The sequence below is a fragment of the Stegodyphus dumicola genome, chromosome 10 (genome assembly GCF_044657685.1).
Source record: "Stegodyphus dumicola isolate Sdum_Otavi_A_Nest chromosome 10, ASM4465768v1".
Classification (NCBI taxonomy): Eukaryota; Metazoa; Arthropoda; class Arachnida; order Araneae; family Eresidae; genus Stegodyphus; species Stegodyphus dumicola.
The window spans coordinates 15087170-15099934 of NC_140777.1; the positions used below are offsets into that span (position 1 = coordinate 15087170).

At 37.1% G+C, this 12765-nt stretch overlaps 1 protein-coding gene across 2 annotated transcripts in view; it reads left to right on the forward strand.

Annotated features, from left to right (window-relative positions):
- LOC118187151 (limulus clotting factor C-like) overlaps nt 1-12765 on the forward strand; it is a 120891-nt gene that overhangs the window by 39138 nt on the left and 68988 nt on the right. For both annotated transcript variants that reach the window (XM_035357357.2, XM_035357356.2), the window contains exons 5-6: nt 4679-4846; nt 8574-8750. In XM_035357357.2, coding sequence (XP_035213248.1) covers nt 4679-4846; nt 8574-8750 — 345 coding nt within the window. The remainder of the gene's footprint in view (nt 1-4678; nt 4847-8573; nt 8751-12765) is intronic.

Sequence of the window (12765 nt, forward strand, 5' to 3'; positions counted from 1 at the left end):
TAATATAAAATTTGAAAGCTTACAGATTTTTTTTAATTGATTCTTTTTATTCTTTTTTATAAGATTATTATTGTGTAAAAATTAATATTGTATTAGTTACTATATTTGAATGTCAAATAATGCAGCTTTATGACTTCAGAATAAATATTTCAACATACAGTTGAACCCTGCAATAGCGAATCTCTCATATAACGAAGCCCTGTATATGACGAAATAGTTTTATAGTCCTTCCAATTTCCTATACAATAAAATTTATTTTAGGCCATTATAACGAACTTCCAGATGTGTAAAATCGGATATAACGAATTTTACGGACGTCTTGGATTGAAAATGTTTTGTATTTTTCAAGTAGTTTTGCTACTTTAACTGAAAAATTAATAACCCTTAAATTTATCCTGTTTATGGTATTGGTATAACGAAAAATCTGATGTGTACACCACATGACTTCCTTGTTATGGAATATTAAATTATATGCATTTTCCCTTGCATTTCATTTTAAATTATTGGACTGAATCTACTTCGTCCATAGCGCATAAACCACAGTAGAATAAATGCACTCTTTAGAATTCACTATATTTGTTTACCATAGCGACACTCTGGCGTTAGGTTCACTTAACAGCGTTACATTTCGTTCATATTATAACTCAGAATGAATATAAATTATTGAATTTGAAGAATTATCTAATCATTGCAACATGCATTATTCAAATACTGTAATAAATCTAAAACGATGTATAAAAGGAATTAAACAAACAAAACAAAAAAAGAAACAGTTTTTCACAGACATTTCAGTATTTCTCATTCAATCAGTTCAGTTCTCACTTCCCGACAAGGCAAAAATACATAAAATCTCAAAATATCTATATTAAAAATTACGAAGTAAATCTTAAAGACTTATTTTCTCGAAAAAATTCCAGAAAGGATTAAGCATGATTTAATTGGCAATAATAAATGAAGGCGTTATCTTTGTTGTTGCGAAGCTAAGTTTCTCTAGATTGGCAACAAATCCACTATTTGAAATGTAAACAAACATGTCCGCCATCGCAAAATTCATTAGGCTTAGCTGAAATTAAACAACTTTTAAATTGTTGATAACTCCAGAAATATTGCATGCAGATTTACTAAAGACATAAAAACCTTAACCGGAAGATAGGAACAACATAATTCAATCATTTTTAAAGCAAAAAATGCACAATTTACAAACATATAATAATAAAGAAACTTAGCTCACTGAGCCGAGTAATAGAGTAGATATATATATATATTTTATACACATATACTTTGGTGCGGCGATTGCAACCAACATACGAGGTGCATATCTACATGTTAGAGCAGTCCTATATACAAAATTTCAACGTTCTGAGGCTACTCGTTTTCGAGTTATGCGAGATACGTACGTACGCACAGACGCCTCGAAAAATTATCTTCAGAATTCATTTAAAATCAGTTTTATAATTTTTTTCGGGGGGGGGAGGAAAGTGTCCTTTATTCTGTCCTTACTTGCGGATGTCACGCAATAAACGTTGCATTGGATAGCGGTCAAAATCGATATTTTCGTTGAAATATGATAACCGAAATTTTCGCGATTACAATACTTCCTTTTTACTTCGTACAAGGAAGTAAAAAGAACACAAAAAAGTGAAGAAACTTAAATATATTATAATTATTTGAAATTAATGTTAATCTGAAATATAAATATTTGGCTGTCAATATGCTTGACAATGTTTTAACCAAAAAATGTGTTGCAGATATTGCAAGACAAAAATGTCTGCACAACTTAACCAAAATACGAGAAAATCAGTCAGTTCAGTTAGAAGACAAATATAAATTTGAATTTTTTCCCTTTTGCATTATGAGGGCCCACCAGCGGCCGAGCGGTAAAAACGCTGAACACTAGTAGTTCGGTCCGAGGTTCGAATCCCGCGAACGGGCTGGCTGCATGGGCGTTTTCGTGGTTTTCCCCATGTGTAACGTGTATACGATCCAGTTTCCCTTATAAAGTCCTCCACGAAGGCATCCGTTCCTTTAGGCAGATAGTCCTCGTGTGCTTTGCCATAACTGAATAATCCTAATCCCTTTTGCATTACTATTGTGATTGCTTATGTATGTTTTGATAAATGTTTAGTAACTCAAATTTAAAATTTAGTTCACGTATTTTTTATTTTGTTGGTAAAAAAATTTTATTAAAAAACATTCTGGCTCTTCAGCTGTTTTCTGATTGTTCACTAGAATTAGAGTAAGACCACTGAGACAGATTACCTCAAAAAACCTATGAACTCATATGTAACCGATATTTTTTTCAGATAATTTGCTCGTGAGATGATTTGTTTGGGATAAGAGGTTCCACTCTATGTTACAGAACTTAAAATGTTCTCTAGCGTATCCTATTGCAATTCATTTGAAATTTTGCTCGTATTCAGCTTTCAGGAATTATGTGTCGATTGTTTATGATTTAAAATTTTAAACTTCAATAAAGGAAGTATTGTAATCGTAAAAATTTTCGGGTATCATATTTCAACAAAAATATCCATTTTGATAGCTTTCGAATCCATCTGAACGTTATTTTTGCTTGACATCTGTAAGTATGGCCAGAATAAAGGACCCTTTTTTTTCGAAACGGATTGTAAAATGAATTTAAAATGGATTCAGAACATATTTTTTAGTGACGTCTGTACGTAAGTATGTATCTCGTATAACTAAAAAAAGAGAAGCCGTAGAATGTTACAATTTTGTATATGGGACTGCTATAACATACAGTTGTGCAACTCCCTTCTTGGTTGGAATCGGCCGAACCAAATATATATACTCACCCTGTTATCCTACTCCGTGAGCTCAGTTTCTTTATTCTTATATGTTGGTAAATTTTGCATTTTTTTTGTTTTTTGATTGAATTGTGTTGTTTTTATATTTCGATAAAGGTTTTTATGCCTTTAGTTAATCTGTACGCATTAGTTGTTAGTTGAGTTAACAATTTAAAAATTTAAGTGTAGAATACACTGACTACCAATAAGTATTTGACACCTGTGATAGAAAAGAAAAACTAACATTATTCAAAATCAATAGTTGGTAGAGCCTCCACGAGAGATAATTACAGCGTGGACGCTCCGGGGCATACTTTCCACAAGTCTTTGTATGACAGCTAGTGGTATTTTCTTCCACTCGGCTTGGAGAAGACATAGAAGTTCCTTCACCGATTTTGCACGGGTAGTGCACCCCCGAATTCGGCGATGCAACTCGTCCCAGAGGTTCTCGATAGGATTCAAGTCTGGACACTGGGCAGGCCAGTCCATTCGATGAACTCTATTGGCACCATACCAAGTCTTGGTTAACGTAGAAACATGACAACTGGCATTGTCGTCCTGAAAGTAACAGGGGTCCAACCCGTAAAACTGCCACAACGTAGGAAGCACATTGTCGTCCAAAATAGTGCAGTAGGCATCGGAGTTGAGCTTACTATAAATGGGGACCAAGGGTCCCAGCCCATACCAGGGAAACACCCCCAAACCATAATTCCACCTCCGCCGAACTTGACTGTTGGTACAATGCATTCTAGCAGGAGACGTTCTCCAGGTAGACGCCAGACCCAGACCCTGCCATCCGAACGGTAAAGGGTGAACCTTGATTCGTCACTCCAAAGAACCCGTTTCCACTGATCTACGGTCCAATTTCGATGTGCTTTGCACCATGTTAACCGAGCAGCGCGGTTGGACTTTGTGATCAAAGGCTTATGGGCAGCAGCACGACCATGAAAACCAAGCAGATGTGCTTCCTTACGGATGGTATTCATTGAAACAATACTCCCGGATGCCTGTTGAAACTCCTCGCGGATGAGGGTCATCGTTTGGCTGCGGTTCTTCCGAATTTCTCTGGACAGCACTCGTCGGTCTCTATCTACCAGTTTCGTTGGTCTGCCGACTCGGGGCACATTCCGACAATCATCGCTCACCTTCCACTTCTTAATCGCATAGGCCACTGTCGATTTTGAGTACTTCAGATAGCTAGATATGTCCCTTAAGAATCGGCCACTTTTGTGATACCTGATAATTATACCTTCCTCGAAATCAGAGAGCTCCGAACTGCGAGGCATCTTGCATGCGACTAAAGCCGATGCTGTTTCCTACACGATATATACCGGCGGAGTCCGTGGCGTACCTTGGGACCGCAGATATTGTCATTTGCATATGTGTCCAAATACTCGTACTTATTGGTAGTCAGTGTAGAATAGTGAATAGAATAGAACATATGTATTTTGACACAAAGTCAGAAATTTTCTGAAATAACATAGCGATTTCCATTTAACATACCAATAAATTAGTTGATGCACCAATCTCAGTGTCTTTTCGCCCGGTGTGACCAAAAGTTAACGTTAAGTTTTGTAGAGCGAAAATTTTGCCTTCCTGCCCGCTGGCCGAATTGCCTGTTTTTGCGTAGAAACTCAAATTCGTATATTAAAAATTGTTTTTCTTTAACTGTTTTTAACTGTATTTGATGTTTTACTTTTTTCTGTATTTTTGTTTTGTGTGAAATGAGTTGATTGAGTTGGAAATATATATCTAATGAAACTCGAGGAAATAAATCTAAATGCAGCTAAAAAATGAGCATAATTTAATAGGTCGTACAAGGAAGTCATGTGGTGTCCACATCAGATATTTTTTCATTTTTATTCTGAATTTTCTAGGCTGCTCACCTCCAGGTGCCATAGCGCATCCATTACAAGTCACTCTCAGTCCTGCTGGTAGACCAGTCACTGCTGTTTACAGTTGTCCGGAAGATTATGAACTTAGTGGATCAGCAGTTAGCACTTGTTTGCCTGGTGATAAATGGTCGAGTGAACCTCCAGTTTGTCGTAAGTATAGTAATGTCTTAAGAATGTAGTAAATATTGAGCGTTATAAAATGCCTTCGTAATATTTTACTGTAAAAACGGTTTACTAATGTAAAGCTGTGATTTTGAGAGCAAGAAAGATTTATTTAAGTACAATTTTCGTAAAAATTTATTATTAAAATTAGGTTATAACACAGTATAATGGAAAAAAATGTAAGAATAAATAAGTACCGTGTTTATCGGGTATTTTTTTTCTCTCTCTCTCTCTTTTTAGCCCAAAAGGGCTTTAGCCCATATGGGCTATTAATTTCGTTTTGACATTTTTGTGGCATTTCACTATAGCAGACATGTTTGTTCACATTTGAAACAAGTCAGTTTTTGCATCTACAGTGTCTTTTTGCAGAGTGGGACTAAAAGTAAAGTTTCAGTTTTGTGGGGAAAAAAAAAAAAAAAAAATGCTTGTTGGCCCTTTTTTTTTTTAAGTCCAAAGGAGATTTGTTCCTGAAGGACTATTGTTTTCGTTTTCCGTTGAATCACTATAAATGTCCGTTTTACTTTTCAGACTGCTCCCACGAAATATTATTGCCCTGCATTATATTTAAAGAAATTAAATAATGAAGAATCTGTGTGAATGTATGCATGTTGTTTTTCGCATTGTTATAAAACAACGGTACCTAGAGCCATCCAATTCTGAATAACGTACGTCTCCACCCGAATATCGGCATCTAGAAGCCCAAATTTGGAATTTGTTTTAATATCTATTTCATATTTTGTAAAGCATTTATGAGTTTTTGATTAAGGAACTGAAAGATTTGAAAGCGAGAAATGGCAACACTATAGGGGGAAAAACATTCTTATCTCCAGCGCGCGAAACTGTGTATCGGAAATTATTAAGTTATGCTCTTTTTAAACTATTTTGTGATGTTGCTTTTGAATCGAATTTCATTGTGTAAGTGCGAAGAACATGATATTTAATAAGGTAACACACAAAATGTTAAAAAAAAGGCCCCTTTGGGCGTAATATAAAATCTGAAATCCTTCAGATTTTTTTTTTTTTTTTTACTAACTTCCGAGAAACAAGCGGGGAAAACTGTCCGAATAATTTAATTCACGAAGACGGCGATTACAATCAGAATATAACAGATGTAAAATAGCAATCGATAAATTGCAGGTAACTAGCCCGATATTAATTTTTTAAAAGAAACCCACTTTCTGATACGAATACATAGTAATATCAGCATTACAATATCTAATAAGATATCTTCATTTTTATTCTCTTTTAACTTGAATCTCACCCGTTCTTACTGTTATCGTTACTGCTCCTTAGGCCTGAAATCATCCATAAATAATTAGAGAAGATGAATGTGCAGCTGGCCTCCGCAAAGTCGTAAACCGAATGGTAGTTCGTGTTCTGTGATAGGTCGACTCCTGTATTAAGATGGCATATAGCTTAGTAGGTAGAAGGGAAAGGTTCGGCGTGAACTTTGCAGGTAGTTTGCTAGGATATATCTTTGTTGATAAAATGAAAACAATCACTACGTAAAGGAACCCATTTTAAAACTTTAGAAAGTTCGTTCTTTAACCGCGTTGAAGAGGAAAATTACGCGAATATTTTTAAGAATTTTCAGAACCCGAAAAGCTAGGGGGAAAATAAGCGAAGAAATACGGTATTTAAATGATGTTTTATCTCTACATATAATAAAAGAAAGAGTCTGTCTGTGTGTGTGTGTCTTTCGTTCGCGCTGCGCGTAAGCTAATAGACCCACGACTACGAAATTTGGTACATAGGTGCATCTAGACAAGAGCCAGTGCACCTCGAAGCGATTTTTTCGAAATTCGAATGAGAATTTTTAGTCCAAAGGGATTTGAATCCCGAAGGATTATTAGTTTCGTTTTGGCATTTTGCGTCGGACTCATAAATGTCGGTTCACTTTTCAAACTGTTGCCACAAAATGTTAGAGTCCTGCATTATATTTGAAGAAATTAAATAATGAAAAATCTGCATAAATGTATGTATATTTCTCGTATTGTGATAAAACAACGGTACATAGAGTCATCGAATTTTGAATAACGTAATCCTCCAACGAATATGAGCATGTGGAAGACCCAATTTGAAATTTGAAATTTGTTTTATGATCGATTTCCTATTTTTTAAAACTTTGACGAATTTTTGATTAACAAACTCAAGGATCTTTGGATTATGGTAACTGGGCGATTTTTTGGCGAAACTTTAGCGACCAACCCTGCTACAGCAACCTGCTAGTTTTTTTCCCCCCTCTCAACTTTTTTTCCAACAATCTGCTAACCGAATTAGCTTATGCTAGAACTTTTATGGAACAAAAGTGCTTAATCATGACGAGGATTAGGTGCGAAATTGGGAGAAAGTGTAGAATCGCCCACTGCTTTTAAGAATTGCGCATACACGGTATCCATGTACACGTCGACCTATTTTCACTTAAAAAAAAATCCCAGATTCGCACAAAAATGGCATTGCGCACACTCTTGACTTTATCCATGTACACATCGACTTATTTTCACTTAAAAAGTCAAAGAAAATTGGCAAAAATCCAATTCTTCTTACTCTTGTAAAGAGCGCCAAACAAATAAGTGAGCGATTCTGCACTTTAGCAGCAAAATTGTTTCTAAGTGCTTATTAGCTAAAATCCTGATTGGAATTTTCCGGAAAATGTCACATTACATGTCTCATGATCTCTCATTTCTCTGAGACAAAATAATCTGTGATTCGAACTGTGCACTTCTCAGATTATTGCTAAAATCCTAGCTAGTAACCTTTATCGCCTTACCAAAATGTCGCCAAACTACCTGTTACCATATTCCAAAGATTAGCCAAAAAACCTAATTAGAATACACAAAAAGGAATTAAGAACTTCGAGCACTCTCATTAGTCTAAGCTATGAAAGCATTCTCACTTGTCTAAGCTATGAGATGCGAAACGGTAAGGGACGTACAGGTTTGCCATATACATATATATATATATATATATATATATATATATATATATATATTATATAATATATATAACCACTCTGTTACTCGGCTCAGTGAGTTCAATTTTTTTATTCTTATATGTTGATAAATTGTGCATTTTTTACTTTAAAATTGAATTAATTATGTTGTTCTTATCTTCCGATTAAAGTTTTTATGCCTTTAGTTAATCTGCATGCAATAGTTGTAGAGTTATCAAAAATTTAAAAGTTGTTTAAAGGCTCAGCGTAATTCTTTTTTATCATAGCAGTCATATTTGTTTACATTTGAAACTTAGCAAAATAATGTTTTAAGTCTTTCTGCAGCTTCAATGTCTTTTTGCTGAATGAAACAAAAATGAAACTTGGCTGTTGTCCGAATTGCTTGTTTTTGCGTAGAAACTCTTAATTTTAATTGTAAAAATTGTTATTTTAATTGTTTTAACTGTATTGTATTTTATATTTTTCTATATTTTTCAATTTTTAATAAAGATATTTTGAAGTTTTATGCATTTTTGCCTTGTCGGGAAGTGAGAACTGAATTAATTGAATGAGAAATCTACATCTAATGAAATTCGAGGAAATCAGTTTAAAGGAAATACATGAAAAAAATGCTTATAAATTAATATTCTCTACAAAGAAATCATATGGTGTACACAAGAGATTTTTCAAATAGTAATAAAATAATTGCAAATAGGTTGTTTTTCACAGTTTATTAAGCAGAGAGAAAGTTTCTTTTTCATTTGTCCTTCATTCTATTTTTAGTCAAAAAGTGCCCACTGTTGAGTGCTCCTGCCAATGGAAAACTGGAATTTTCCGCTAATGTTCTTGTTGAAGGTGTAACGGCAGATATCACTTGTAATGCACACCACCGTCTGATAGGCCAGAAAACACTTGCATGCTTAGCAAACGGCCAGTGGAATACTGAACTCCCTGTCTGTGGTAAGTGGAAAAACTTAACTGTTTCACCATGTAAGAAATATTTTCGAAAATATCTCTGTGTTTAATGCTGAAAAATATAATAACAAATAATTAAATTCTATATTCAGTTGATTATGTATTTCAGTAAAAAAAATGAAATATGATTTTTGCTGCTGGATATTAAATGGTATTCTAACCGTATTTCATTAGATTATTTTTGCGAAGTATAATCAGGAATGCCTTAGAGGTATACATACATACTTTTCCCGAGGGGAAAATACGCACCATGTTGGAAACGAAAAATCTTTAAATATCATTGATATGTTATGAAAAGATTATAATTTTCAACTTCTTACAACAGTTTAATGGCTAGTACACTGACTACCAATAAGTATTTGGACACCTGTGATAGAAAAGAAAAACTAACTTTATTCAAAATCAAAAGTTGGTACAGCCTCTACGAGAGGTAATTACAGCGTGGACCCTCCGGGGCATACTTTCCACAAGTCTTTCTATGACAGCTAGTGGTATTTTCTTCCACTCGGCTTGGAGAAGACATAGAAGTTCCTTCACCGATTTTGCACGGGTAGTGCATCCCTGAATTCGGCGATGCAACTCGTCCCAAAGGTTCTCGATAGGGTTCAGGCCTGGACTCTGGGTAGGGCAGTCCATTCGATGAATTCCATTGGCACCATACCAAGCCTTGGTATGGTGCCAATGGAGTCGAAACATGACAACTGGCATTGGACATGACAATGGAGTCGAAACATGACAACAGCCAACGTCGAAACATGACAACTGGCATTGTCGTCCTGAAAGTGACAGGGATCCAACCCGTAAAACTGCCACAACGTAGAAAGCACATTGTCATCCAAAATAGTGCAGTAGGCATCGGAGTTGAGCTTACCATGAATGGGGACCAAGGGTTCCAGCCCATACCAGGAGAAACACTCCCAGACCATAATTCCACCTCCGCCGAACTTCACTGTTGGTACAATGCATTCTGGCAGGAGACGTTCTCTAGGTAGACGCCAAACCCAGACCCTGCCATTCGAACGGTAAAGGGTGAACCTTGATTCGTCACTCCAAAGAACCCGTTTCTACTGATCTACGGTCCAATTTCGATGTGCTTTGCACCACATTAACCGAGCAGCGCGGTTGGACTTTGTGATCAAAGGCTTATGGGCAGCAGTACGACCATGAAAACCAAGCATATGTGCTTCCTTACGGATGGTATTCATTGAAACAATACTCCCGGATGCCTGTTGAAACTCGTCACGGATGAGGGCCATCGATTGGGTGTGGTTCTTCCGAATTTCTCTGAACAGCACTCGTTGGTCTCTATCTCCCAGTTTCGTTGATCTGCCGACTCGGGGCACATTCCGACAATCACCGCTCACCTTCCACTTCTTAATCACATAGACCACTGTGGATTTGGGGTACTTCAGATCTCTAGATCTGTTCCTTAAGGATCGGCCACATTTGTGAGACCCGATAATTATACCTTTCTCGAAATCAGAGAGCTTCGAACTGCGAGGCATCTTGCATGCGACTAAAGCCGATGCTGTTTCCTACACGATATATACCGGCGGAGTCCGTGACGTATCTTAGGACCGCAAATATCGTCATTTGCATAGGTGTCCAAATACTTATTGGTAGTCAGTGTAGTTGTATCTTAAATGTTACGATTAATACTAGGCAAAAGTTCTCAAGGAAGTAACAAACTGGCATCATATACAGGGGGTTTCATATTGAATGGGGCTAAAAGAAGCCTACCTGTGAACTCCGTAATTACTTTATATTGATAATTAAATGTTACAGTGAAACTATAGTTATCCAAGTGTCCTACAGATGTTCTATGTTTGCCACTACAGTAACACGGCAAATATCTGTGCGGTATTCCATTTTCTGCTACACTCACGATAGAATATCTTTTGTTAACGATTCGAACACTTCAGTTATTCGCTGCTTCAGCTGCAGTAAGTCCTGGGGAAATGGAGGCAGGAACAGTTTGTCTCTAACAAAACCCATAGAAAAACTCACACGGAGTTAGATCTAGGGATCTCGCAGGCCAACAAAGCAATGGCATATCGTTTGACCCAGCTCAGCCAGTCCAGCGACAGGGTATACTACCGCTCAAATGCTGGTATACGTTTTTATTCCAATATGAGGGGAGTACTATCTTATTGCCGAATGAAGCCGGGAATTGCTTCCTCCAACTGAGGCAACAGCCACTCTGATAGCATAGCTTTGTAAATGCACCCGGTGATCGATTTTTTTTACGAAGAAGAAAAAGGACCAATACATAACTATTGGAAATGGGGCAGAAAACGTTCACCTTCGGAGAATCATGCTCATGTTTATCACACCGTGTGGTTTTTCCGTGCCCCAAACTCGCATGCATTAACTTTGCCAGAAACGTGAAAAAAAGTGGCTTCATCCGTCTATTCACAAAGCCAGATTATCTTGCAGATTCTCACAGAAAGCTTTACCCAACGGTTTGTCGGAAGATTTCTAACGCCTGCACCATGGTCATGGCTGCAACTGAAGACGTTTCTGTAACACACGCCACGCCATTCACATGAGGCACATTGAGTTCGGAACTTGCACAACGCGTTGATTTTGTAGGACCTCGCAAAATGGTTGCTGTTCGTCCTGTGCTGGTTTTCTTACACGAGCAGCCCGTCTCTTGAAACTGCTTCATCCACCGTTCGATGTTGTGGTTCTTTGCTAAATTTCATTCAAAACTGTCTTTAAAAAGGTAATGTTTGGCGTAATCCAATACACAGTATGCTTTCTCCTGCATGGATGACGCCATTTTGGTTAACAATGTTTCTAGCCGCGATTTCGCAAACAGAAGATTTTTCGCTGTTGCCAGATAAAACATGTATAATTATGGTTTCAGAATTAATTTGTTTTGGCCTAATAAATCAATTACAGAATGTGTGCTATGTTTGTACTTTTTGTCCCATTTCCCATTTAATACGAAACACCATTTGAAAATAGCAGTTAGTATACATGTTAATAGATGGCAGAAGCATCCTAGTTCATGATATTCATTTCTTTAGTTACTAAGTACAAATTCTTACGCGTAGTGGTGTGGTGTGGTGTATTTAATTATGGCAAAGCACACTAGGGCTATCTGCCTAAGGGGAGGGATGCCTTTCGTGGAGGACTTTCTAAGGGAAACTGGCTCGTATACACGTTAAACATGGGGAAAACCACGAAAACGCCCATGCAGCCAGCCCGTTCGCGGGATTCGAACCTCGGACCGAACTACCAGTGTTCAGCGACTTTACCGCTCGGCCGCTGGTGGGCAATTCTTACGCGTAGGTCAGCGAAAAGGAAAAATGGTACGAGCAAGTATTTGTAATGCAAAGAAAGAAGAGATAGAACACCATGGAACATAAACTTCAAATATATAAGGTATTTTCTTCTTTCTCCTTCAAGCATGCCTTCTTGGTGTAACGTTAGCACACTTGGCGCGTATTTGAGAAGTTCAGGGTTTGAGTCCCGGCGAGGGTTTAACATATTTTTCCCTTTCCTTCAAAATAAGGCAATGATTCTGCAAGTGGCGCCCGAACTAAAAGGTTGTGGACGATAATTCGTCACGACCAGGCTGTGGCGACTGGGTCATCTCATCCCCAGTCGCCCTTTAAAAGGACGAGCACATAAGGTATTTTCTCCCTTCTTCCAGCATGCCTTTGTGATGTAACTCAGCACGTATTCAAGAGCTCCAGGGTTTGAGTCCCGGCGATGGCACTGCATATTTTACACGTCTCCTTCTTCAAATTAACCTAATGACTGTAAAACTATGACTGGTTTCTTTCAAATGTAGTTTGAGATTCCCTTTCTGCAACTTTCTAAAATTTTTCAAAAAGTTGCGAAAGGAAAAAAAAAATTAAACCCATTTTTAACATGGGAAAATAAAAATTAATTTTTCCCGTTAAATGAAAATTGAACATTCCTGGCACGCTTCCAACAGGAGCTCCGTTTATGTGTATCCAATCTGGTGTAAGCTAGCTCAGTAAAGAGA